At 45.5% G+C, this 27,297-nt stretch overlaps 2 protein-coding genes across 82 annotated transcripts in view; one reads left to right on the plus strand and one right to left on the minus strand.

Annotated features, from left to right (window-relative positions):
* The first annotated feature begins 2,463 nt into the window (after nucleotides 1–2,463).
* On the plus strand, nucleotides 2,464–25,642 carry Rad52 (RAD52 DNA repair protein). 34 transcript variants are annotated; one of them, NM_001354109.1, is given in 12 exon segments: nucleotides 2,464–2,639; nucleotides 10,057–10,150; nucleotides 12,658–12,759; nucleotides 13,707–13,800; nucleotides 13,965–14,032; nucleotides 15,213–15,331; nucleotides 16,062–16,137; nucleotides 19,344–19,546; nucleotides 19,689–19,840; nucleotides 20,841–20,921; nucleotides 21,558–21,791; nucleotides 22,840–23,472. In NM_001354109.1, coding segments are annotated over 11 exon segments (1,278 nt in total). In that variant the 5' UTR covers nucleotides 2,464–2,639; nucleotides 10,057–10,063; the 3' UTR covers nucleotides 22,902–23,472.
* The window catches only part of Wnk1 (WNK lysine deficient protein kinase 1), a 126,394-nt gene continuing 123,545 nt past the window's right edge, over nucleotides 24,449–27,297 (minus strand). For all 48 annotated transcript variants that reach the window (XM_087655628.1, XM_087655625.1, XM_087655623.1 and 45 more), the window contains 1 exon segment: nucleotides 24,449–27,194. In XM_087655628.1, the coding sequence (XP_087511754.1) occupies nucleotides 26,877–27,194 (318 nt within the window). In that variant the 3' untranslated portion in view covers nucleotides 24,449–26,876.

Genomic DNA, 27,297 nt, shown 5'->3' on the forward strand with positions numbered 1-27,297 from the left:
CATTAAACAAGCAAACAGACAAACACACAAACAAACACAGGCCTTGCAAGATGGCTCTGAGAATTACCACGTTTGCTGCCAAGCCTGACCACCTGAGTTTGTTCCCAGAGTCCACACAGTGGAAGGAGATACCCAATTCCACAAAGTTGTACTTGACTTCCTGCATGTGTGGGTGCATTCACACTCACTACATGTGCAAAACTAAATCCAAAACACACTCGAGGAGTGGAGAGGTAGTTGGTCCAGGGGCTCTGGTGCCCCAGAATGCCAGAAGCAGGCATCAGAGCCCCTGGACCTGAAGTTACAGATGGCTGTGAGCTGCCATGGGGGGGTGCTGAGAACCCCAGTCCTCTGCAAGGACAACATTTTCTCTCTTTTTTTTTTTTATTATTATTAACTTGAGTATTTCTTATATACATTTTGAGTGTTATTCCCTTTCCTGGTTTCTGGGCAAACATCCCCCTCCCCCTCCCCTTCCTTATGGGTGTTCCCCTCCCCACCCTCCCCCCATTGCCGCCCTCCCCCAACATTTTCTCTTAACCGGTTAGTAAACTCACCAGCCCTTCCTTAGTGGTTTTAACTTTTTTTTTTTTTTTTGAGACAGTTTCTCTGTAATGTAGCCCTGACTGTCTTGTAACTCACTGTGTAGACCAGGTTGGTTTTCGCGTGTCTGCCCTCTGAGTGCTGAACGTAAGGTGTGTACCATGTCGTGCTGCACCTTCATTTTTAAAAGGAAGATTCATTTTTATTTATATGTATGCATGTTTTGTGTGTCTGGGTCGATGAGTGCCTTATGTGTACGGTGCCTTCAGAGGCCAGAAGAGAGCACTGGGCCCTCTGGAACTGCAGTTACAGGTAGTTCTGAGTTGCCTAATTTGGGCGTGGGGAACCTGACTCAGGTTCTCTGAAATAGCATGTGCTCTTAAACTGTGGAGCCATCTCTGTAGCCACAAATACTCAGGCTATCCTCCCCTGTCCTTGGGATTGAGCCCACTGCTTCATATATGCTAAGCAAGAGTCCTACTGGTGGGGGCTGGAGAGATGGCTCAGTGGTTAGGAGCACTGACTGCTCTTCCTAGAGGTCCTGAGCTCAAATCGCAGCAACTACACTGTGGCTCAGAACCATCTGTAATGGGTGCCAGCCTCTTCTGGTGTGTCTGAGGACAGTGAGAGTGCACTCACATACCTACAATAAGTAAAATCTTTGAAAAAAATAAAAAAAATAAGAGTCCTGCTACTAAGCTATAATGCCAACCTTCTTTTTATAGGTAAAAAGCCCAGGCTCTCCTTGAGTTTGGGATTCTCCTGTTTCAACTTCCTCAGTCGTTTGGGTTACAGGCCTGTGCCCCCAGGATTGGCAAACTTGGTGGCACAGTTTCAAAAGATGTTTTTCTTTTCTTCGAGACAGGGTTTCTCTGTGTAGCCCTGACCGTCCTGGAACTCACTCTGAAGACCAGGCTGGCCTTGAACTCAAGACAGGCCTGCCTCTGCCTCCTGAGTCCTGGGATTAAAGGCGTGCTTCTGCCTTTTGAGTGCTGGAATTAAAGGCGTGCTTCCCCACTGCCCAGAGAAAGAGTCTTTTCTTTTTTTGTGCAAGTATTGGGCATGTTGAGTGGCCAGCTAATTCCAGAAACTGCTGAGTTCTTCTTGTAGCTGGTGTCGTTGTCCTGTTACCTTGGTCTTGTCGGTATGGACCCTACATTGGGCTAAAGAACTTTCGATTTATTTATTTATTTATTTATTTATTTATTTATTTATTTATTTATTTATTTTGTTATTTATTTTGTTATTTATTTATTTATTTATTTATTTTGTTCTTTTTTTCGGAGCTGGGGACCGAACCCAGGACCTTGCGCTTCCTAGGTAAGCGCTCTACCACTGAGCTAAATCCCCAACCCCTCGATTTATTTATTAACTGCATCTGACTCCGTGTTCCTGGGAAGACTAGTTAAGCCAATCATCCAGGAAAACACAGAAGATCCTAGAGATAGTGGTCATATAATGAATTGGTTAAATTGTAGCAATCCGGAGGCCTGAACCAAAAAGTTCTCAGTGTATAAACTACACATTGGGGATATAGATCTGCTGTAAAGCAGAAAACACCATAAACTGGGATCGGTCTGGTTGAATTTCTGCGGAAATCCCTCTGGCTGCCAGGGTCTCAGAGTTTAAAAGTGCTTGGAGGAGAGGTTGGCTCCAGGAGTCACCCAGCCCGGTCACACCAGGCACCCTCGCAGGGCGCCTAGAGAAACCAGATAGAAGGCGAAGAGTCAGCCTCGGGAGAGCTTGGAAGAAGCCGCACCCTTGAAGAGAGAGCAATGACCACCGAAGCTGTGGTGGTATCGCGGCTCCAACACGACCCTGGCTGTAGGATGGCTGATTGCTGCAGACCGCAACTTAATAGCGAGCGAATCAGGATGCCAAATCCTCCGCGGCCTCCAGCTCGCCACGAGATTTGCGACAGTCGGCTTTGCTGCTCTCGTCGACTTCGGACTTGACTTACGGCTCCTCTTCTGTTATTCTTTGGGCTCAGACCTTCTTCCCAGCGTTCCCTGAGCTTGCGCCTCGATCTCTTCTGCGAGGCCCTCTCCAGCCTCCCAGCACCCAGGACCGAGCTCCTGCGTGCACCGCGTTCCGAGGCACGTGAGTGCAGGCGGCCCTCGCTGGGGTGGTTCCAGCGGGGTCGCAGAGCGTGGGACCCTTTGGATTCGGGCGGCTGCTGGGCACGCCCTGCACGGGGGCGTCTCATTTAGGGAGACCTAGTCCGGAAGCCCCCTGGGCTCCGCTGATTCTGGACGGAGGCGCCGGGTCTGCGGTGCTGACCGCGAGCTAGGGAGGGCAGCCCGGGCTGTAGTAGCGGTTCTCTGCACAAGGTGACACGCGCGCCGACTGTTAACAGTCTGTGACTGGGTGAAGTCGGATGGAGTGGGTTGGGTTGAGAAGAAACGGTGGACTTGACCTTCGGAGTAGCCTTTCCGGACTTTGAAAACTGAGGCGTGCATTAGTACGTTTAAATTCACTCCTTAGAGGTGTGCAGTTCTCTGGTTACTCATATGCTTGGGGGTTGTGCAACCCTTAGCATCATCGAATTCCACAACATTTTCATCACTCCTAAATAAATCCTGAAGCTCCAGTGAGCTCTCCATTCCACCACTTTCCCCCTCGTCCCAGGACCCCTTCTACTCTGTCAGTGAACTTGCCTGTTTCGCTTGTGTGAAATAATACAGTTCGTTCTCGTTCTCTCTCTCTCTCTCTCTCTCTCTCTCTCTCTCTCTCTCTCTCTCTCTCTCTCTCTCTCTCTCTCTCTGTGTGTGTGTGTGTGTGTGTGTGTGTGTGTGTGTGTAGGATCTGTTTCCGCAGAATAAAGTTCTGTCGTGTGTATGGTTTCAACTATCCATCAGATGACTAAGTTGTTGGCCATCTAGGCTGATTCCACTACATCCATGACATCTCGTATTGCTGCTTTAATAAGAGCTAGACAGGGGCCGGAGAGATGGCTCAGTGGTGAAGAGCACTGACTGCTCTTCCAGAGGTCCTGAGTTCAAATCCCAGCAACCACATGGTGGCTCACAACCATCTGTAATGAGATCTGATGCCCTCTTCTGGTGTGTGTGAAGACAGCTACAGTGTATTCACATATAATAAATAAATAAGTCTTTAAAAAAAATAAGAGCTGGACAATGATAGCACCAATTGACATGCCCACTTGGAAGGGGGGCAGGATCTTGAAGGGCCAACCCCTAGATGTAGAGCTACAGACAATGACTGTTGAGACAGGGAGAATAGATACTAGAGATGAACCCCCTAACGGATAACCCAGTACCAAGTGATCAGCCCTAAAATCATGCATGTACATGCTACATTAAACAGACTTAGGGTTATATTTATATATTCACATATGTATGTCTGTGTTGTCTGTGTAAAACAAACACAAAAAGGCCATGATGTTGAGAGGGGGATATGAGGGATTGGATATGATGAGTATAATGTAATTATATTTCATTTAAAAAAAACATCAAGGCTAGAAAGATGACTCAGTGGATAAGAGGACTGGCTGCTCTTCCCAAGGACCAGGGTTCAGTTCCCAGCATTCAACATGATAGCTTACAGCTATCTATAACTCTAGTTATAAGGAATACGTGGAGGCACCAGGCACACATGGGGTGCCCAGATAAGCATGCGGGCAAAACACCCATATAATACAAACATTGAATGTTTTTTTTTTAAGATTCAAAATTTCTAATCTTTAAAAAACACAGGGGCTGAAGAAATGGCTTAGTGGTTAAGAGCAATGGCTGTTCTTTCAGAGGACCTGGGTTTAATTCCCAGCGCCCACGTGTCTATAACTTCAATTGCAGAGGTCCAGCACCATCATATAGACATAATATGCTGACAAACTACCAATGTACATAGTTTAAAAAAATAAAAAATGTTAGCTGGGTGTGGTGGTACATACTTTTAATCCCAGCACTCAGGAGACAGAGGCAGGTGGATTTCTGTGAGTTCGAGACCAAACTGGTTGACAGAGTAAGTTCTAGAACAGCCAGGACTACACAGAGACCCCCTCCCCCCAGTCATTTCTCTGGCTGGGTTTACTCCATGATAGTTTGTTTATTGTGGTAGTTGTGAATACAGTTGTGTTTGTCGTTGGTCTATATTTTGCCCCTAATGGTCTGTGTGTATTAATTTTGCATCCTGGTAGTTCATTAAAGTGACTATCAACTCTAAGACTTCTGTTGGAATCTTTAGGGTCTGGTGTATAGAGGCACAATGTGTACAACTAAGGATGCTTTGGCAACTTCCTTAGAGGCCGGCAGGGCACTGGCTGCCCTGAAGCTTGCTACGCAGGTCAGGCTGCCTCAGTGCTGGGAGTACAGTGAGGCAATCAGGTCAGACTCGTTTTATCTTTCTGTAGCTTTGGCTGTCCCAGAACTCAGAGACCCGCCTGCTCTGCCTCCCAAGTGCTGGGATTAACCTCATGGGCCACCTTGCTCAGCTCTGGGTGACATTTTCATCTATAGTTTAGATGTGTGCTTCGATAAAATTATAAGACCAGACAGACCAGAAAGGCTCCTTATGTTCAAAGCGTAGGTATAGACCGGGCCGGCTTCATTTCCTTGTAGGCAGGCAGGCTTTGTGGTGATTTGAATATGAAACAGGATTGCCATCCTTGTGGTGCCCCCCTAAGAATCCCCACAGGAACAGCCAAAATTAAGATACACTGACCAAAGTCACCTGCAAAGGAAAAGGAGGTCCTGTCACCTGCCACTAGAAGGCTGTGGGCTTGCCTCTTTCTGGACAAGGCCTTCCTTTTGTGTACTTTTGGTTTATTCTGATAGTAGAACGTTCTACAATATATGAGTTGGACTGAGAAGGCAGGGAGTGGGTACACAGTGAGATCCAGGACAGCCTGAAGGAGATCCCAACTCAAACAAACAAGTGTCCCATATGTTAATCTCAAAGATGGGAGGAGAAAGGCCACTGACTCATCATTTCATCAAGCAATTAATGAAAATAAGCTTTTTCTACTTGTGCACATGGACTGCCTTCACTTAAGGCAGGGTTGGAGAGGTCAAGCATTGGATAGGAAGAAGAGAAGACTTTTTTTTTTTTTTTTTGGTTCTTTTTTTTGGAGCTGGGGACCGAACCCAGGGCCTTGCGCTTCCTAGGCAAGCACTCTACCACTGAGCTAAATCCCCAACCCCAAGAGAAGACTTTTAAAGCTCAGGGGTAGGGGGTTTCAAATGGGGCAACTGACAGGCAAAACAGGCAGGGTTACAGGGGCAGAACAAAGCATAATGTCAGTCCTAAAGACCTGAAGCAAAGACTAGTTGCAAGGTGGGCATAACAAGGTAGTCATAGCAACTGGTAGCCATAGCAACCCCTTTGAAACAAAGGTAGGGTTGCAAGATAGTTATTAACTTTTTGAAACAGACATTACCATTCCTGGAACAGGTAGTACAGTTAAGGTTGCAGGTGGGAAACAGCCCAGAACTTGAGAAACAGGTTTAATCATGAACAGGGGTGAATCTAGTTTGTCTTTCTTATGAGATGGCTTTAAAGCCCCAAATGGAGTCAGGCTGGGTCTTCACATATCTGCCATGAGTGATGGGAATTGACAGCATAACCACTTCGATGATTCAGTAGCAAAGGCCTAGTGTGGATTTTTTAAAATTGTTTTTAATTATTTTCTGTGGGGCCGGGGTTGTGGTGTGTGGAGGTCAGAGAACAGTGTGCAGAAGCCTCTCTTTATTCCACCATGGGTCCCTGGGATTGAACTCTGATTGTCACACTTAACGGCAAGCACCTTTACCTTCTGAGCCATCTTGCTGGCCCAGATCTTATCCTTTCTTCCCTATAATACATATCCATACTTCATCCTTTTGTTCCATTGTCTTACTTGAGCTTTTTCTTACTCCTCTCTGAGTCGTTGTGATACAGGTTGGCGACTGACCTGTACCATTCCCTGTGGAAAATCTAACTTGCCTTCAGATTTCCCGTTAGTCTCTCTGGAAGCTGATGAAATGGGCTCACACTTTTCAGGTTCTTTATAAACACTGCTGCTGCTTTGAAGAGCTGAGAAGGGTTGCCGGGAGGGAGAAAGGTCAGACCTCCTCCAGTGACAGTGTCTCATTTTCTGTCCCTCCTTCCCCTTCCTTCCACAAATTTCTAGACATGCTTTTAGGTAATGAGATGGAAGAGAATAGAAAGCCACTTTGCTTGTTTTATCCCCGACCCCACCCCAGGACTGAGACATGAATGGGTCTCTTTGCTTGTGCTTTCTAAACCTTGCCTCTGAGCTGAGTCCTTATTTACCTTTTATTTTTTTGAGACAGGGTGTCATGTAGTCCAGGTTAGCCTTGAACTCACTATGTGGCTGAGGAGAGCCTTGGACTAATCCTTCACTTCCTAAGAGCATCATGCCTAGTTTATGTGGTGCTGACGATCAGACTTGGGCTTTGTGTGAGGTAGGCACTGTGCATCTTCAGCTCCGTTGACCTTTTAAATCATCCGTTTCTACTCGTAGTAAGGACTCCACTCTGGACTCTTACTATTTATGGGGCTCAATATTCTGTGTCGTTCCAGGCATTCACTGCCTGTGAGGAGGCAACCGTGTGTCTTAGGAAAAGGTTGTTTGAACATCGCCGCCATCTGAGGCTGCTGCATGTGGTGCAGTGCGGCTCGCCAGCTTGCCACACAGAATAGGTACTAATGCCAAAGGAGCACTCAGGTGAAGAGTGCAGGTGTTGGCGTTTGGACGGAAGGTCAGGGCGTGCCGTGTGGAGAGAGCTGAGCGACTGGACGTGCATTTTCCCTTTAACAAATGTGTACATGCTGGAAGGGAGAAGTGTCAGATTTCCTCCAGTGTACATGTGTGTACATAAGAAAAAGGGTGGGGCTGTTTCTTGGTGGTGGGATCCATTCACTTTTTGCTTTCTACTTATTTGTAGCCTTCCTTTACTTCTATTTCATGTATATGAGTGTTTTGTATATGTGTGTCTGTGCACCATATGTGTGTAGTACTTAGGGAGGCCAGATGATGTTGACTCCTTTGAAATTAGAGTTACAGGCGGTTGTAAACCACTGTGTACTGGGTTCTATGGAAGAGCAGCCAGTGCTCTTAACTACAGCTCCTTTTTCCTTTTCTTCCTTTTTTGTCCTCTCTAATTCTACTTTTATTAATTTTTTTTTTAGTCCAGTGTCTAGTTTCATAGGAATGAAACTATTTCTATGGCTGAATATCCTGACCAACAAACAGACAAAAACCAACCGCCACAACAAATCAAACAGCCTCGGGGAGAAGGGGTTTATTTTAGTTCACCTTCCAGGTCATAGTCCGTCATGGCCAGGAAGTCAGGGTGGCAGGAACGTGAAGCAGCCTGTCACATCACGTCCACAGTCGTGACCTGAGAGACATGAATGATCCGTGCTGAAGGCTCAGGTAGCTTTGCCTACTCTTGATGCAGTCCAGGCCCACACTGAGGACTGGTGTCTGTTCAAGCTGGGTTTTCTCCACATCAGCTCACGTAGCCAAGACAGTCCTCACAGACATGTCCCCTGATCAACGGGACCTGGGCAGGCTTCCCTTACGACCCTCTCCCCAGGTGATTGTAGATTAGATCAAGTTGACAACTAACCTGGTTAGCCATCACCTCGCTAACTAGCTCACCTGGTGTAGCTGGACTTTCAGAGATTAGAACATGAGTTCTAGCAGGGGTGGGCGCAGTGTGGCCTGTGGGCAGATCTGTTAGCTTCATATACAAAGCTCAGTTGAAATGCCCACTTAGGAATTGTCACTGAGCGACTGCTCATATGCTCACATTCCACAGTTGGATGCTCTGGCAGGCTCTGCATTGCTCTGGAACACAGTACTCACTGTCTAGCCTTTGCTGGATCCACTACATTTGTTTATTTCTATTTATTAAAAAATAATATACAGGGCCGGAGAGATGGCTCAGTGGTTAAGAGCGCTGTCTGCTCTTCCAGAGGTCCTGAGTTCAATTCCCAGCAAGCACATGGTGGCTCACAACCATCTGTAATGAGATCTGGTGCCCTCTTCTGGTGTGTCTGAAGACAGTGACAGGGTACACATATACATAAAATAAATAATCCTAAAAGAACATTACACACACACACACACACACACACACACACACACATTTGAGTACTGGAGTAGTTCTAGAAGTTTATTTTGGGGTGTGTATGTGGGGGGGTGGAGATTTGAGATAGGGTCTCTTATATCTCAGACTAGGCTTAAAACTCACTGTGTCACCAAGGACCTCAGAAAATGCTTCTGCCTCCTGCTCCCGTGTGGTTCTTAGTGTGTCTCTCTCTAACGGCCTATGTGTTTTCAAGCACATTGTACATGTAGTGGAATTGTGGGGCAGGCATTTGAAACAGACACTGTTTTCAGTCTACCGAAGCAGTCGTGCTTCAGCAGCCTGAAGAGGAGTCTAAGAATTTGCATCTTCTGCAAGTTTCCCAGCTGCTGCTGCTGCTGCTGCTGGTTGAGAGTCCAATCTGGCTGAAGGGGATGCTGCTGTTTCTGTCAGTCTACTGCCCTGCCCACCCTGGCTATCCGGGTCCCCTTTGCTTTTTCCTTTTCCTTTCCTCTTGCTCCTTTTTCCTTCTGATGAACTCTTGATGTACTGCCCAGGCTCTCCAATGTGGACCACCACACCTGGCCTGTTTCCTTTCTGGTGTTCTCCTAACTAGAGTGATTCTTGGAAAACAGTTGAGTTATTGTGGCCATTTCCATTTTAACCCCATAGAGACCAGAGTTACATTGTCCATATGCTAGATACTTACGGTTAGTCTTTAAGGTGAAAACATAGGTTCTCAAGTTGGGCTGGTAGCCTACATCTTTAATCTCTGCTTGTGGGAAGGAGAGGCTGCCCTGATGTACTTAGTTTCAGGCTAGCAGAGCTATAGAGTAAGACCTTCTCTCAGAATAGCCTCTTTATTCCCTCTAGCTTTCTAAGGTGTGTAGTATGCTGACTGTTGTTTTGAGATGACTGTGTTGTTCAAACTGGACTCCAGATCCTGGGCTGCAGGGCGCCTTCAGATCAGCCTTCTAAGCAGTTGAGCCTGTAGGCATTTGCCCCAGACCCAGCTACAGTAGTGATTTGATATATAGCATATACGGTGTGAAGTGATTGCCACAGAGAGGCTGTTAATACCTCTCCTCTTGTACTCACTCTGAGGTAGCAGTTAGTGACTCTTTCCCCATAGCGAGAATTTTGTTTTGTATTTTAAGACAGAGATTGTCTGCCTCTGCCTTCTGAATGCTCGCATTAAGGTGTGCACCACCGTCGCCTGCCTTTGTAACCCTGCACAACACAGTGTGCTCTTGGTGTAAATATTCACCCTTGCGAGCCCATAGTAGTAAATGTGTGAACTGAAAGTGGGAGCTATAGGTTTGTCTGTGTCTTCGTAGACCCTAGCTGACCCCTGAGATACTTTGTCCCTTGAGTAAGTACCTTATCTGATTTGGGATAGAGGCCCTCCCTTCCTTTAGCATTCTTTGAATTTTGTTTTAATGTTTTCTTTAAACAGAGTCAATATGGCTGGGGCTGAAGAAGCGGTCCATGGAGGCTGTGACTGCCGTCCTCCGTTTGTTGGTGGGAAGTCTGTGCTTCTCTTTGGACAGGTAACTGGCTCTTTGTCCCTCATAAAAGGAGTTCATGTGAGGAGTGTCAGACTGTCAGCATGTGTGTGAGCTACTCACTGGTTCCCTTTTTCCTTTGGATGCAGGACCTCTGGGTCTTGGCTGTTTTGTTCTGTATTACTGAGGATTGAACTCAGTGCTCTACTACTGAGCTGTTGTGTCCCCAGCATGGAGTAGGATTTTGTCCTTTGTTTTAAGTTCTTTATTAACTAAGTGTATTTAAACACTTTACAGCAAACGACTAGTAGGGCCAGTGAGGCAGCTCAGCGGATGAAGTCACCTCCTGCCAGCCTGATCACTTGAGGTGGGTCCCTAGGATCCGCACGGTGGGAAGAAAGAAGTGACTTCTGCAGGCTGTCCTCTGAGCCCACTACACACTATACTTACACATGCATATGCAAAATAAACACATTGAAAAATTAAAAACACCTAACAGTACAAGGGATTACATTTAGGTGTAAATTTTTTGTGCTCACCCTATTTGAATGTACAGTGTTTAGGATGTGTGTGTGTGAAGAGGGTATCAAATCGCCTGAGGCTGAAATTGTAGTCAATCAGTGATACACCAACCAGTGACAGCCTTCACAGTGACACACCAGTGACAGCCTTCACAGTGACACACCAGTGACGGCCTTCACAGTGACACACCAGTGACAGCCTTCACAGTGACACACCAGTGACGGCCTTCACAGTGACACACCAGTGACAGCCTTCACAGTGACACACCAGTGACGGCCTTCACAGTGACACACTGGTGACAGCCTTCACAGTGACACACCAGTGACGGTCTTCACAGTGACACACCGGTGACAGCCTTCACAGTGACACACCAGTGACGGTCTTCACAGTGACACACCGGTGACAGCCTTCACAGTGACACACCAGTGTCGGCCTTCACAGTGACACACCAGTGTCGGCCTTCACAGTGACACACCGGTGACGGCCTTCACGGTGACACACCAGTGATGGCCTTCACGGTGACACACCAGTGACGGCCTTCACAGTGACACACCAGTGACGGCCTTCACAGTGACACACCGGTGACAGCCTTCACAGTGACACACCGGTGACGGCCTTCACGGTGACACACCAGTGACAGCCTTCACAGTGACACACCAGTGACAGCCTTCACAGTGACACACCAGTGACGGCCTTCACAGTGACACACCAGTGACGGCCTTCACAGTGACACACCGGTGACAGCTTTTACAGTGACACACCAGTGACGGCCTTCACAGTGACACACCGGTGACGGCCTTCACAGTGACACACCGGTGACGGCCTTCACAGTGACACACCGGTGACGGCCTTCACAGTGACACACCGGTGACGGCCTTCACAGTGACACACCAGTGACAGCCTTCACAGTGACACACCAGTGACGGCCTTCACAGGCCCAGACCCTCCTGAGCTTCCTTTTCCCAAGCGGCACCAACATAAACAGCCCCCTGGCTAGAGCTTCTTGGCAGCCACTTCCCCTTTTCAGTGCTGAGATTTTGTGTGGTTTGAGCATGTGCGTGTGTCAGTGTGCAGCTACAGTCTGAGTGTGCATTAGTCCTCTTGTGTCTAGAAGGCGCTGTTGGCTTAGAGTCGCCTCTGCCTCTTCTGCATACATCCCTGAGCCTTGAGGGGAGAGGTTTAATGAATTCCATTTAGGGCTGTGTGTGCCGAGGCCTCTTACTCTCCTCACACTGTCTAGTTGTGTATCTGTGATGAGGGTTGAATGATGCATGGATCTGTGCATATAGTAATGTATCAGTATCATTTATTAAGTATCATTTATTGCTATATTTCTATGTAGAATAATAGTAGTAGGTTCCCCTCACTACTCTGATCCATCTAGTCTCCAGTCCCCAGCCATTTAAAGCAGTGTTTTTTTTTTTTTTTTGTTTTGTTTTTTTTTTTTGTTTTTTGGTTCTTTTTTTCGGAGCTGGGGACCGAACCCAGGGCCTTGCGCTTCCTAGGCAAGCGCTCTACCACTGAGCTAAATCCCCAACCCCTTAAAGCAGTTTTTAATGAGTGCATAAAGTAAGGCTTTGTAGAGGGTACCACACAATGCTTTGATTCATGTATATATATATATTTTTTTTTTTAAAAGAAAACCACTTTTATTTATTTTATTTACATTAGTACACTGTTACTGTCTTCAGACACACCAGAAGAGGGCATCAGATCCCATTACAGATGGTTGTGAGCCACCATGTGGTTTCTGGGAATTGAACTCAGGACCTCTGGAAGAGCAGTCAGTGCTCTTAACCGCTGAGACACCTCTCCAGCCCGATTCATGTATATATTAATGTCTAATTTTTCCCTTGGGCTGAGGATGAAACCTAAGCCTCATGCCTGCTAGGCAGGTACTCTCCTGCTGCTGACCTACTCAGCTCTCCTCAGTGTTTACCAGGAAGAGATGCCGCAGTTGGAAACTCAGACAGGGCTTCACTGGGGGAGGAATGGCACACGTAGCAATTTGATTTCCTTCTTGATTATAGAGCCAATACACAGCAGATGAATACCAGGCCATCCAGAAAGCCCTGAGGCAGAGGCTGGGGCCAGAGTACATTAGCAGCCGCATGGCGGGAGGAGGTCAGAAGGTAAGTTGAGTCTTGGGCATGTATGTAGTTGTTGACAGAGATCCTGCCTTTTGCTTTTATTGGATTTCATGGATTCAGAGGCCCTTGGCCTCTGTTACTAGATTCTTTTTAGTGCCTCTAAGATGGGTGGGTCCAGCCTTCACTGTCATCTGCAAAAGCCCAGACAGATGCCCTCTTCAAATTCCATGTTGAGATTTTTTAAAGACTTATTTATTATAAATGAGTACACTGTAGCTGTTTCCAGACACACCAGAAGAGGGCATTGGATCCCATTACAGATGGTTGTGAGCCACCATGTGGTTGCTGGGATTTGAACTCAGAACCTCTGGAAGAGCCGTCAGTGCTCTTAACTGCTGAGCCATCTCTCCAGCCCCCATTTTGAGATTTTTACATCATCTTTAAAAATGTTCCCTTTGCCACTTGCTTCCAATTTTATTAATTTTTGTTTTTGTGTTTTCAGACAGGGTCTTTGTATGTAACCCTGCCTACCTTCACAGAGATCCACCTGCCTCAGCCTCCTGAGTGCTGGGATTAAAGGCGGGCACTATCCTGCCAGGTCTTGCCTTCAGTTTTAACAATCTTCTCTTGGTGCTCGGATGGAGAATTGGCCTCCTGCCTACGAGGCGTGTGCTGTACACCTGGCCACCATGCTAAAGTTCTGTGTGTGGTTTTGGTCCTCCATTTAACATGTCATACATCAGCTTGACGGTTTTTCCCAGAGTCTGGTCCATTCCCAGAGGTAGACTGGTAGTTCTGGTTTGATTTTTTCCAAAACTCTCTGAAATACTTGCTGCAAAGCTTCCTGTGGAATGAAAGTTTTTCCAAAAATCCAAAAACGAAAACAAAACAGCAAAAAACCCCCACATGAGGAATAAATGACTTTCATTCACATTTTAAAATGGCAAAAATATTTTAATAGTTTTTTTCTTAAAAAATTTATTTTCTAGGTGTGTTATATTGAAGGTCACCGGGTAATTAATCTGGCCAATGAGATGTTTGGTTACAATGGCTGGGCACACTCCGTCACCCAGCAGAATGTGGGTATGTTTCTGTGTGTGCTGACTGCCCCACGTTCCTTACTGCATAACTGCCCTACTGTGCTCCAGTCCAGTGAGTTAGGGCAGGCGGCTTTGATTGACAGCCGAGGAGTGCGGATGAGGCACAGGGCTCAGTATCTCTCCAACTGCTTCTCTTTCCATTTCTAGATTTTGTTGACCTCAACAATGGCAAGTTCTACGTGGGAGTCTGTGCATTTGTAAGGGTGCAGTTAAAGGTGAGGGGGTGGGTGCCACTTCCACCTTGCGGGGACTGAGCAGACAGAGGGGAGGGAGTCTATAGAGTGTAGACCTGGGATGGGGCTGGGGATTTAGCTCAGTGGTAGAGCGCTTGCCTAGGAAGCGCAAGGCCCTGGGTTCGGTCCCCAGCTCCGAAAAAAAGAACCAAAAAAAAAAAAAAAAAAAAGAAAATCTATAACAACAACAGAACCTAAGTGTCATAGGGGATTGGAGTCTGTCATTTATTTGAAGCAATGCTGTGTCCCATAACCCTTAGCTCAGTTTAGACCAGTGGTTCTCACCCTGTGGGTGGCAACTTCTTTGGAGGTTGAATGGCCCTTTCAGGGGTTGTCTAAGACTGTCTGTATTTCAGACATTTACGTTACAGTTTCTAACATTAGTAGAATTGTTATGAAGCATCAAGGGAGACTGTTTTATGGTTGGGTCACGACAGGAGGAACTGTTAAAGTTTGGTAGAATCAGAAGGGTTGAGAAGCCCTGGCCTGACTGTGCAGGCTTCTAGGTGTCTGCAGCTCTGTCTTCCTTCTGCCTTTTGCTGAGGTGACAGGCGTGTGCTATGAAAGGCCTACTAGCTTTTTGTACTTAATTTTATAGAGAGCTATGGAAAAGGTGTCAGCAGACAGCCTAGGTTATGCTTAAACTGTCAGTCTTCTTGCCTCTTACCTTGAGCCCCAGGATTTTAGGGTTTGCTCTGCCACATCTGGCTATGCTGCACTTGGATCACAGAAACGTCAGAATGTTCTGTGTTTTGTCTCAAGTCCTAGTTCCTGCTGCTGTTGTCCTATATTTATGCTTGAAAGTTCCTTTTATAACTCCATTGCATTTCCACACCTCTGTGTGTGTGTGTGTGTGTGTGTGTGTGTGTGTGTGTGTGTGTGTGTGTAAACATAAATTCCTCTTGTTTAATTATTGACCTTAAAGCTTTAAATATTAAAGACTTGTCACTGAGCACAGGTATCTTTCCAGGTAGCTCCAAGCAGCACTTCTAGAAATTGATATCTTAAACTCTGTGCTGTGTCCTCTTCAGCAGTGTCCTGGGTCCTTAGGTGCAGGGCGATTTGTTTTGTTTATTTTCTTCCTTTCTTTTAAGTGCTGTTGGTCAGAGAAGAGGCTGGACAGCCAAAGGTAGTACAGCTTTCTGCTCCCTTTCTACCTCAGGATGGTTCCTACCATGAGGATGTGGGCTATGGAGTTAGTGAGGGCCTCAGATCGAAGGCTTTGTCACTGGAGAAGGCCAGGAAGGAGGCTGTGACTGACGGGCTGAAACGGGCACTCAGGTAAGGAGGAAGCAGGGGTCCACCTCATTTTAGCTCTTATTTTCAAGGAAGTGGCACGTTCACTTGGGTCAGAAGTCTAAATAGCATGGAAAGATGTCTCAGCTCATCCTGATCTCATGTTTCCTGCTTTTTTAAGGACTTTCCAATGGATAAATGGCAGAATTCAGACCATGCCTCTTGGTTCTCCAGTTTTGGGGCCTCTCTTTCCTCCCAGGAAGGGCCCAGAACTTCTCAGGTGCTGAGTCGCCAATCAGTTCTTAGAACAGTTGCCTGGATATAGTGCTCAGAGCTTTAGCTTGGCTCAGCTTTGAGAGGGCTTAGCCCAGGATTGACTTAGCCCAGGATTGACTAGCCTTCTTGCTGTGGGTCTGGAGCATGGGTCATGCATCGTGGTGGAGAAGCAAAAATAAGAACAGACAGAAGAGACCAATGGTCCATAGTCCAGAGGACAGATGCCCAATCACCAAAACCTCCCATCAGCCCTGAGCTGCTAAACTCCATCAGTTCCATCAGCTCCCTAGAGATGAAACTGTCAGCAGGTGGGTTTTGTGAGACTCATGTGCCTGTTCCTGCTCTGTTCTCAGAAGCTAGTGGAGTGCAGGGACATGGCAGAAGTTCCAGTACCACTGAATGAAGGTTAGGGTCCGATTCCTCTCGTGTTTGCATCCTTGTGGTGTTGTGACAACTGGTCAGATGTTGTCACTGAGCTCTTGTTTCTTTGTCACCATAGGAGTTTTGGGAATGCACTTGGAAACTGCATTCTGGATAAAGACTATCTGAAGTCGCTGAATAGGCTGCCTCGGCAGGTACGTTGTGTGAGAGCTGGTTAGCCCGGTTGGGGTTCTCCAGTGTGGCCCAGCTAAAAGGAGAAGTGAGGACTCTCACTTCTGGGCAGCATCTTTACTGATTATTTCAGATCTGGAAGGTTGATGCTAGTAGATGTGTCCTGGACAGGTTTTCCATTGCACCTCACAGACAGAGGGCTGTGCCTGGGACTGGTCTTTGACTCCTCAGAACCAGTGCAGAGCCTTCTGCCATTGCTGTGCGCCATACATGTTCAGATCTTTCTTCCTTTAGTTCTGGTGCTTAGAGGTGCACATCTCCGTTCTGGTACTGCCCACCTATGGAATCTTAGTGCTAGCCTCTGAGTGTACATAGATACTGATAGAGTCACAGTTAACTAGCGAGAGCTGCCATCTACCTCACAGAATCATTGCCTTCTCTGTCTGTCTCCTTGAGGGCCCTTTCAGCTCTACCCCGTTCTCCTCTCATGGGTCCAGTTGGCGTCTTCTTCCTCCTTCCTCTTGTGTGTCTGCTGTCTCCTGGGGACTACACTGTGCTTGTCTGCCCATCTCTTGGCTGTTGTCACTGCTATGAACATGGATGTGTAAATTCCCTTAGAAGCCAGCCTTCAGTTTCATGAAAATTACACACAAGTGTGAGTGCTGGATCGTGTGTCTCCTATGTTGATTCTTTTGAGAAATCTCCATACTGATATTCACAGTAGTTTCTACTGTACCAAAGGTTCTCTTCATGGCTTTGTTCTGTGTTTCAAAAGCTTGTTGGTCTTTTTTTTTTTTTTTTTTTGAGAGATTGAAGTCCTACGCCCTTTTTAATGGGTTATCTGGTATTCTTTTTTTTTTTTTTTTCTTTTTTCTTTTTTTCGGAGCTGGGGACCGAACCCAGGGCCTTCCGCTTGCTAGGCAAGCGCTCTACCACTGAGCTAAATCCCCAACCCCGTTATCTGGTATTCTTGCTGTTAAATTACAGTAGTACTTTCAAGTAAAGGACATTAAAACCCTTTATCTGTTAATAAGACATACAAATATTTTCTTCCATTCCCTGGGGATCTTAAGGTTATTTTTATTTCATTATATTAATTTTTTTTACCGAGAAAGGGTTTCTCTGGCTGTCCTGGAACTCACTCTGTAGACCAAGCTGGCCTTGAACTTGGAAGATCCATTTGCCTGCCTCCTCTACTTTTGGAGCACTGGGACTAAAGACCTGTGCCACCACAGCCTGGCTCTTTTGGTATTTTATCAAGACATTATCATCATATCCAGTGTTGTAAAACATTTTCTATTTTTTACTTCCTAAGAGTTTGGAGTCCTACACTTAGGACTTTAGCCTATGTTGAGCTGGTTCTTGTGAATAGTATAAGACATGAACCTTTGTTCTGGGAAGACCACGCATTCTCAGCCTCCTTTATTGACTCTATTCCCGGGTGAGAGCGAGTTCATGCTTGTGTGTGCACGTGGTGGTGAGAGGTCGATGTTGGTTGTCTGTCTTAGTTGCTCTACCTTATATTTTGAGACAGGGTCTGTCACTGAGCCTGGTGTATATCAATTAGGTTCCACTGGTTAGCCGTTGAGCCCGGGGGTCCTTCAGGGTTGGGGTTCCTTCAGGGTTGGGGTTATGGGCATGTGCTACCCTACCAGGCTCAGGCTCAGCTCTTTGTAGGTGTCACGTATTTGATATACTTTTTTGTAATTCATTCACCAAAACTGCTTTTTTAATTTTAATTTTTGTTATTTTTAATTCTGTGTATATCAGTTTATGTATGTGGGTGTGTATGAACATAGATGCAGGTGTCCATGGAGCACAGAGGAGTTAGATCTCTTTAGAGAGGCAGTTACAGGTCTCTGCAAGAGCTCCGTATCCTGAGCCATCTCTGGCCCCATCCATGCATTTTAACTAAGATTTGATCCATTTATGTTTAAAATAATTACAATAGGATTATTACTACTTTCACTTTTCTAATTTTCTGCACATTTAATAGCTTTTATTTTCTTGGTTCTTTGTCTTTTAAGTATTTTGCATTGCTGATTCACATTTCCAGTTTGTACATCCTAAGGTAATTTATTTCCATTGCAGTCGCATAAACCATCCTAATGTTAATAATTCTTTTAACAAGGCATCAGTTTAACTCTAATTGCATAAAAGCCTGTAAAACCGTGCTTTCTGTGTGTTACACAGTCCGTACCATAGGGTTGGAGGTTTTGTTGCCGTTGGCCCAGGCTCCGATGGTGTAGTTGTTGCTGGTCTGGAACTCAGAGAGACCTGCCTGCCTCTGTATCCTGAGTGCTGGGGTTAAGGGTGTGTCCCACATACCTGGCAGGTTTTTTTTTTTAATTAAATTTTTTATTGCTTTGCTTTGTACATTCTCTGTCCCAGAGTTTCAGTGGTCGTCTCTGTGCATGCCAGTGCTTACTGGAGACTTTTGTTTCCTTCTGTCTTTATGCTGCTTTCTGTATCTTTTTTTTTTTTTAATGTTGACTCCTGTTTTCTGTTTGTTTTAAGATTTATTTATTTACTTTATATATTTGAGTACACTGTAGCTGTCTTCAGACACACCAGAAGAGGGCATAAGATCCCATTACAGATGGTTGTGAGCCACCGTGTGGTTGCTGGGAATTGAACTCAGGACCTGAGAAAGATCAGCCAGTGCTCCTAACCGCTGAGCCATCTCTCCAGCCCTGTGTCTTTTCATTTTTAATCTAGAGGACTCCAGCCTTTTTTTCTTCTTGTTCCTCTCTTCTTCTCTCCCTTCCTCCTTCCTTTTACTTCCGTGGCCCTTCCTTCTAAGACATGAGGGGAAGCCCGTTTATCCTTAAGCTTGTAGCTGTCTTCTGTTTGCTGAAGTGCTAGGGCCTTAGGTGTGTGTCGCTGTGCAAAGACGGTAATAAGCAGACAGCAAGGACAGGTCAACAGCAAGATTCAAATTAGATTGTGTATACTATTCATCAAAGTAAAGATTCATTTTTATTATTTATCATTTGTTAAAATGTCAGAAGTCTGCAGTCCCAGCTGCCTGGCCCAAGAGTTTGACATGAATATAGAAAACGGACCCAATTATGAAACAAACAAACCAATTTGGAAATTATGGGTCATTTTAGTCACCTTTTGAGGACAGATGGATCAAGGATCAAATGCTATGTCCGAATAGCTATGCATGATGGGGAAGGACAGCTGTGTATGGGGTACATTCAATATTTCTTTCTCCTCTTTCTAGCTCCCACTTGAAGTGGATTTAACTACAACAAAGAGAGAAGATTTTGAACCATCTGTAGAACAGGCAAGATATAACAGCTGCCGACAGGATAAAGCATCGGGGCTCCCCAAACCACAGGAAGCAGCTTCTCCTTGCAGACCAAGCCACCCACATGATTCGAACGTTAAGCTACAGGGGGCTAAGGACAGCAGCAGCAGCTCCTGGTACTGGACTCAGGTTCCCTCCCTTTCCTCTCTCGCCCCTTCTAGTGTGGCTTTGATCGTTTTCCACTCCTGTACTTGAAACCAGCAAGTGGTTGTGTGTGCTTCCTCAAGCCGGGTCCATTGTGGTTAACTTGGTTTGCAGCAGTCTGGCCACCACCTCAGAGAGTGATGCCACTCACCAGAGGAAGCTCCGGAAGCTCCGGCAGAAGCAGTTACAGCAGCAGTTCCGGGAACAGATGGAGGCTCACCGGCTTAGCCACGCACCTGCCGAAGAGGTGGAAGCCAAGCGTGAGGGTGTGTGAGAGGGAGCTCCTGTGACTCATTCTAGGCCATGTCTCACTAGGGCGTGTAGGATCTATAACCCCATGAAATTAGGATGGTAAAGTTTGCCCTGCATCTTCCCAGTTCCAAAGACAATAGGCTTTTTAGGGAAGTCAACAGGCTGTGATTGACATAGTCTTCTACAGTACTTGGGAGGCAGAGGTAGGTAGGTGGTTCTAGGCCAGCCTGAACTATAGAGTGAGACCCTGTCTCAAACAAACACCTCCCAAAGACACCCCCCCCCACCCCATTCTGGTATTTGAAGTTTCAGAGACTTGCCTCTTGGATGGCCTTTGACTATGAGACAATGTTGGAAGATAATGAGCTTTGGGCAGATTCCTTACCCAGAGCTTAAATTAAGTCCAGGTTTCATAAAATTTCAGGTATTTCTGGTGTTACACAGATATTTGTCACAGAGCATTCCCAGACCAGGGAGCTTTGTTAGCTTTTGTTTTTGTTATGCACCCCTTGGCATAACAGTAAAATTATTGCAGGAAAAAATGAAAACAACAAAAACCAAAACATGTACCATTTTGGGTACATCATGAGTAGTGAGTTATACTGAAAGTTTGGCTTCTGGGTCATAGCAGGAGCTGGAAGGGCAGGGGTATCTAGGATCTACTGCCCTTGCCCCAGATCCACTGGGCTGGATGGCTCCTAACAATGTTCTGCCTTAAAGTAGAAATGGGTCAGGGTGCCGCTCTCCAGTTTTATCCCCTGCACCACAGACCTGCTGTGCTGGCACACTGCTCTCACTCAGTAGGTTAAGGTGTCGAAGGTCATCTTGGCTTTATAGGGAATCCGAGGCCTACCTGGGCTACATGAGATACCCTGTCCACCACAGATAAAATGCCAAAGGAAATACACTCGGTTCTCTCAGGAACCTGAATGCCCAAGGTGCACAAGGGGGATAAACTTAATCAGAGTTGACATGTGACTCTGGCTGACCCTCTGTCTCCTGTGCAAACCATAGCAGCACTTCCAGCCCCTCCAAAACACAGCACCCCCGTACCTGCAGCCTCGGCATGCCTCAGGGAGAAAGCCGTCCTTCCAGGTAATGCGAGTTCTGAGTTACTGTACTGTGTGCTTTTTGATATATATAGAATCCATGTTAGTTTGGGGAGGTCATGTACAGTGTTGGATTGATCCTACCTTGCAACACTAGGCAAGTGCTGTACCATTGAGCTCTATCTCTAACCTGTAGATTTCATCTTAAAGGAATCATAAAAGTCCTCACTTTTATGTGACTTTTATGTATGTCCTGGCACATACGTGTAGGTCAGAGGGCAACTTGTAGTAGTCAGTTCTTTTTTACCACGTGCCTGGGTCTTGAATGTAGGGAATTGAGCTTTGTGGAAAGTGATGTTACCCAGTAAGCTGGCTCTTACTTGATTTTTAGTGCCATTAAGTTTTATAAAAAAAATGGAAAGAGGTCTCCAAATTGATAGGGGCTCTGATATATGTTTCTTTGTGCTCTGACCAATGGGAAGGTTTAGATATTTGTGAGAATAAAAAATTATCAGAGGGAGCTTTAAGCATGGAATTTTTTTTTTTTTTTAAATCCCGAGACAAGGCCTCACTGTCTTGCCTGAAATTGTCAGTCTTCTACTCCCTGCCAGCTGCCAGGTGCACCATTATGGTTGTCAAAACATGGAAGCTTTTGTGAATAACTCTGTGGTTCTCTTTGTAGATAACCTAGAAGAGAACCTTGAAATGTGGGACCTTACTCCAGACTTAGAGGACATCATTAAGCCCTTGTGTAGAACAGAACCACCCCAAACCTCTGTCACCCGAACCCTCAACAACCAGGCGGTGATCCAGGACAGTGTCCCACATATCCATTGCCACCAGAAAGTACAAGAAAAACCTGGACCTGGGCACCTGCAGACCTGCAGCACTAATCAGCATGTCCTAGGTAGCAGAGGTTCGTGGAAGAGCAGAGATTCTGGGTTTAATTCTATCAAATGGAAAGGAAAGGTGCTAGTTCATTTTAAGAAGTTGACTTAGGGGGGTCTGTAGAGAACCTGGACTTAATTCCTAGTACTTCTGTGTTGCTTTGTAACAGTTTATAACACCAGTTCCAAGGAGATGAGGTCAGCCTGCACTATAGATGAATTCTGTGGGCTGGGCAATCAATGTTAGAACATTTTACCTAGTGTGTATAAGGCCTCATGTTCAATTGTGCCAGTAAGGAATACATACGAATTAAAATCCTGTCTCAAAAGAAAAAAAAAAAAAAGCTAGATGGAGTCCTCCTAAGGCAGTGAGCAGTACAGGTGGTGGTTTGAGCTTTGGACTCTAAACATCACGTCTAGATCTATTTAGATCTAAAATGTGTGTCCAACATGATATTTGGGAAAGCTATGAGTGTTTGTATTAATAAAGTTTAAAAGTTTTGTAAATTGATTGCATGGCTCTTGAGCTCCAAAATGTCAAAATGTTGGACACACTACTTATCCTGACTGCATTTAGAGGACTTCCTTCTGAAGGTAGATACGTCATGAGAATGATATCAGTGGTCACTCTCACTGTGTTGTCTGAATGAAAGTAGTTGGACAGTATACTCCAGAAATGACTAATTACTGTTTGTTTTTAAATTTGTTTTCACTTTACATCCCAATCATAGCCCCACTTCCCTTTCTTCCCAGTCCCAACCCTTAACAAGTCCCTCCCCCCATTACAGCCACCCCTCCTTGGGTACCACCTCACCCTGGGACATCCAGTCCCAGCAGATTGGCACATTCCCTCCCACTGAGGCCCAACCAGCAGGCAGCCCGCCCAGTTAGGGGAAAAGGATCCAGAGGGAGGCAACAGTGAGAGACAAGTCCTATTCTAGGTGTTAGGGGACCCACAGGAAGACCAGACAGCACATCTGCTACAGTTACGGGGGCGGGGAATGGGGATGGGAGGGTACTGTTTATTTTAAAGTCAAAGCTGCTGTATTTTAACTATTAAACCATTATCTTCTACAGAAAACTCTGAATCTCATAGGAAGAGCCAGGACCTGAAGAAAAGGAAACTAGATCCATCCTGAAGCTCAATAAGTTACTAGATTCTGCCACAAAAGGACTTTGGAAAATGCAGTTTGGTCACCAAATTATTCCCATCTTGGTTCATGCTGAACTCTTTAGAGCCTACTGTAGAGGAAGCTGACTACAAGAGGTTGTTGTACCCTGTGATGGGAAAGAGGCCAACAGATGCTTTAACTTTTTTCAGTATTGCTTACTCCTAAGCCAATGCATTGAGATTCTAGGAAGGCTGCCTTCCGTTTTAACGATGTAGCTCACCAAACCCAGTTTCATTGCCACCTACATTAAATCACGTGTGACCTTGCCTTTCCTTTGGCTTCAGGTTTTTAATGTTTTCCACTGGGTGCTATCAACAAGGTCACGGTTAGTTCAGGACTATGCATGGATCCACAGAGTAGCCTCCCTTTATCTAGAGATGTGCCAACACTTAAATGGGGCACTTAAGACTTCCGTCCTCTCCATGGCATTTCTTTTAGTGTTTTTGTTTTTTGTGTAGTCCTGGCCGTCCTGGGTCTTGCACCTGCCCCCTCCCTCCCTCCCTTCAGAGTGCTGGGATTAAAGGAGTGGCTCCTGTCAGTGCTGTGTTTTGAGCTAGTAATGTTTGAACGCTAATACTGGAAGAATTGGTGTGACTTATAACTGAGATTACTGGTCGTTAGACTTCTTGCATGGCTGTATTTGGCAAAGGCGTAATTCACATCCAGGGTAAGATTCATGAACAACGCACAATTTTAAAGAATTGTTTTCTCTGGCTGAAACCTGAATGAAAAACCATGGGTTGTCGGGGAGCTACTGCATAACTTCTCATTTAAAGGAAGGAATCATAGTGCATAAGGTTGCTGGGACTTGAACTCAGACATTTCAAGAGCAGTCAGTGCTCTTAACTGTTGAACCCCAGGAATAGGTTTTTTTTTTCTTTTTTTTCGGAGCTGGGGACCGAACCCAGGGCCTTGCGCTTCCTAGGCAAGTGCTCTACCACTGAGCTAAATCCCCAACCCCCAGGAATAGGTGTTTTAAAGAAGTAACTACTCTCTTGACTATGTCATACCCAGAAGTTCCCATGATTCTTTTCAAAGGAATAAGGAACTTCCAAGTCTACGTAGCTGCATTTAGGGTTATGCTATGCCTAAAACAGGAGGAAATTGGTGCTCTCTTCACACCATGTGGGTCCTTGTGGTCAAGCACAGGCTTTGTGGGAAGTACCTTTAGCCCCTGTTCTCAATCTCGAAGCAGGAACAAGATTTATTTGTGGGAAACTGAGTCAAATGCTTACAGAACTGTTGACTGACAGCCGTTTGCCATAATTTCCCTGCCTCCTAACAGCTGCTTTGCCTTTTTTTTCCTGAGGGGAAAGTACCACTTTCATCCTTGCAACTGCTACTAAAGGTTCCCAGAAACAATAAATCCAGCTATAAACTGACACATCTGTGTGTTGGTAGTCTGGCAGGTTGGAAAAGGAGAGACTCACCTCATAATTCATGTGTCCTTTGCTGCCTCTCCTGCCTGAAAAAGTTTTTTTTTTTGTTGGTTTGTTAGAAAGGACACCCCAGAGTTCAACAAAAGCAAGTTTGGTTTATTTGAATGGTTTCATTAAATAAGTTCTACAAAGGTAACAAACTGAAGCACGAAGCGCAATCTTACAAGAAGCGCAACACCCGGAGTTAGTGCAAAATGTACAGTTAACGGCTGCTGAGAAACCCCAAGGTTTGAATTCAGTTTTAAACAGTGTACATTGTTAAATAACGTAAGGAAAACATTTATAATTCGGAAAGTTCTTTTTAAATGTGGAAAAAGATACTCAAAGTGTACTATTAACACAAAAATAATTTAAACAGTTCAGTAGCTCTAGCTCTTGTCTCTAGGCTTCAGTTATTTCATCCACAGGAGGGGAAATCAACAGTAAGTAAACCTTTGTGAAGGGGGCACAGACCTCAAAACCAAACACCACAGGCTGCATTTGGCTCCCTCTACTGCTGGTACAAAACACTCAATCATCCAAAACCCGCTTCACTCCCACAGTACCTCTCACCCTCTCCCAAAAGGAATAAATGAGTGAACACTTTAGTAGCAGGACCTCAAACAAAAACCCTGCTCATTACACTTCCCTCTCCTAAAACTTTCAGCTCTCACTTGTACCTTTGGGCCTCGACCAACTTAGAAAGAACAGGACTGACTCTTAAAGGAAGCAGCCAGGCTCTTGCTAGTGTGGCAACTCCCGGGATGTGTCATGAAGTTGGAAATGTGTCAGTTCCCAACTCAAGGTGAAGCACCCAAGAAATGACGGAGATCTACTTTTCTCCACTTTTCTAGAATATTCAGATCCCAAACAGCCAATTAGGTCCCTACTGCCAGAAAGTTAGATAATACTGGTTGGTTCTGTTATTTCGGGACATGAGTATGAAAACGTGAGAGTATTATTTCTAATACAGAAGTATAGGCAGCACAATAGATTCTGACTGTGCAGCCATTTGGACATGGCAGAAGGGGTAGGAAAGGAAATAAGCATTGTTAGAAAGTCAGAAGTGGGTTGAATTCCCACAGTACAGTACTTAAAGCAGAGAAATGGGTGGTACATGTGTAATAAGAGGTGGGGGCAACCAAGCAGGTTTCCTTAGAGCAATATTTCCATCTGTGACTTGGCACTGCCATCCTCCCCAACGTAAAATCTAGCCCACCCCCTCTCACTTTACTTTCCTCTAGGTCTTGTTTGTTCAGTGGCCAGGCATCACTTCGAACAAGCTTGTCCCCCACATCCAGTCCCTGTCCTTCACACGGCTCACAACTCTCCTCATTCTTTCTGAAACAGAACTTTATTTCCCACCACTGATGCCAACCTCTCACTGTGTTCATCTCACACCTGCTCTAGGCAAAACTGTTGAACGACTAAAAAAAAAAAAAAAAAGAAAGAAAGAAAGAAAAAAGAAAAAAAAAAAAAAGGAAAAAGAAAAACAAAACAAAAAAATAAACCAAACCAAAACCAAAAACACTTTCATTTTCCCTTTGGCATATCCACTGCTGGGGTCACGTGGACCTAAGATTTCTTTCCACATACCCTTTGGTGACCTGGGGGTCTGGTAAGTTGATGCTAACAGCAGAAGCAATAGAAGTCCAAGGCACTAAAATATCCAGCAAGCAATACTGGGAGAACAGAAGTATTCAAGTACAGTAATTTATACAATTTTACATTCACATTTATTTATCTAATACAATGGAAATACAAAGGAAAAAGTTAAAGTGTCTTAATAAGGAAAGGACAGAGCTAGCTTTGTGTGTGAACCTTTTAAACCTTTCAAATTTTACTCTTAAAACTAATGTTGTCCAACAACATTTATATATCACAGTGTTTCCACATCAAAACTGATGGCAAAGTTAACATGTCCGCAGGGAACGTCATTGTTTTCCCTAATTGCTAATGCTGCAGTCAAAGCTGCTAATCTTTTGCTTAAAGCATTAATGACCTATATAAGAAAGGGTTGCAACCCCAGTCCCCTGGTGTTTTTCACTAGGTTGTAAAAGGAAAAAAAAAAAGTGGGGGTAGGGATCCGAGTGGGAGAGAACCTTTTTGTCTTAAGGTGTGCACTGTTGAGGGAATAAGGAGTTTCGGGGGCACATGTCAAAATTAAGAGCTCTACCCACTTCAGATACATATGGGATTTGGCTTACATGAGGCTTTCTGGTAACAAGGCTCTCTTCTAGCCCCTAGGCCTTACTGGTGGGTACAAAAACAGAAAAGCAGTCTCAGGCAGCCCCTCCACCAGAAAGCTCTTCTTTCCTTCTTTTTTAACTCCAACAAATGGAGAAGGAGGGTGGTTCTCCATTCTGAGGGCTCAAAATGGTATTAAAAACATTCCCTTCTGGCAAGAAATAACCAGTTAAATGCAGCACTAGTAGTTAGTATATAGGCTATTTCCCCCCCCCCCACCCCATCACCATTCCATTTCCTGCCCCCAGATCTACTCAGTTAACATCCTTGCTGCTGACTAGGTGGTCCGTAGGTTGGAACCTGGGGGGTTGCTGATGGACTTCTGCAAATTGCTGATGTTGAAATTTTGCAAGGATGTGGTTCCTACAGGTTGGAACTGACCAAGTGGCTGTGGTGCTGGACCACCTGTTCCACTCCACTGAGTGCCGAATGGGGCAGCTGGAAAACCATACTGCTGTGGGGGGCACATGGACTTGGTGAAGTGACCTAGAGAGGTAGCAGATGCTGCAGAGATGGGGGTAGAGCCACCCATGTTTGAGGTCATGGAAATGCACAGCTGCCCAGGAGCAGAGAACTTCCTTGCCATTCCAGGGCCCTATAAACAAGAAAGTAGCAATGAGAACTTGGCATAGGTGAATACCCAGACACAAAATGGGTGCTATGCAGTGCTGTTCTAGAACTGAGATGTTCTAATCTTA

The sequence above is a fragment of the Rattus norvegicus genome, chromosome 4, assembly GCF_021556685.1.
Source record: "Rattus norvegicus strain SHRSP/BbbUtx chromosome 4, alternate assembly SHRSP_T2T, whole genome shotgun sequence".
Classification (NCBI taxonomy): Eukaryota; Metazoa; Chordata; class Mammalia; order Rodentia; family Muridae; genus Rattus; species Rattus norvegicus.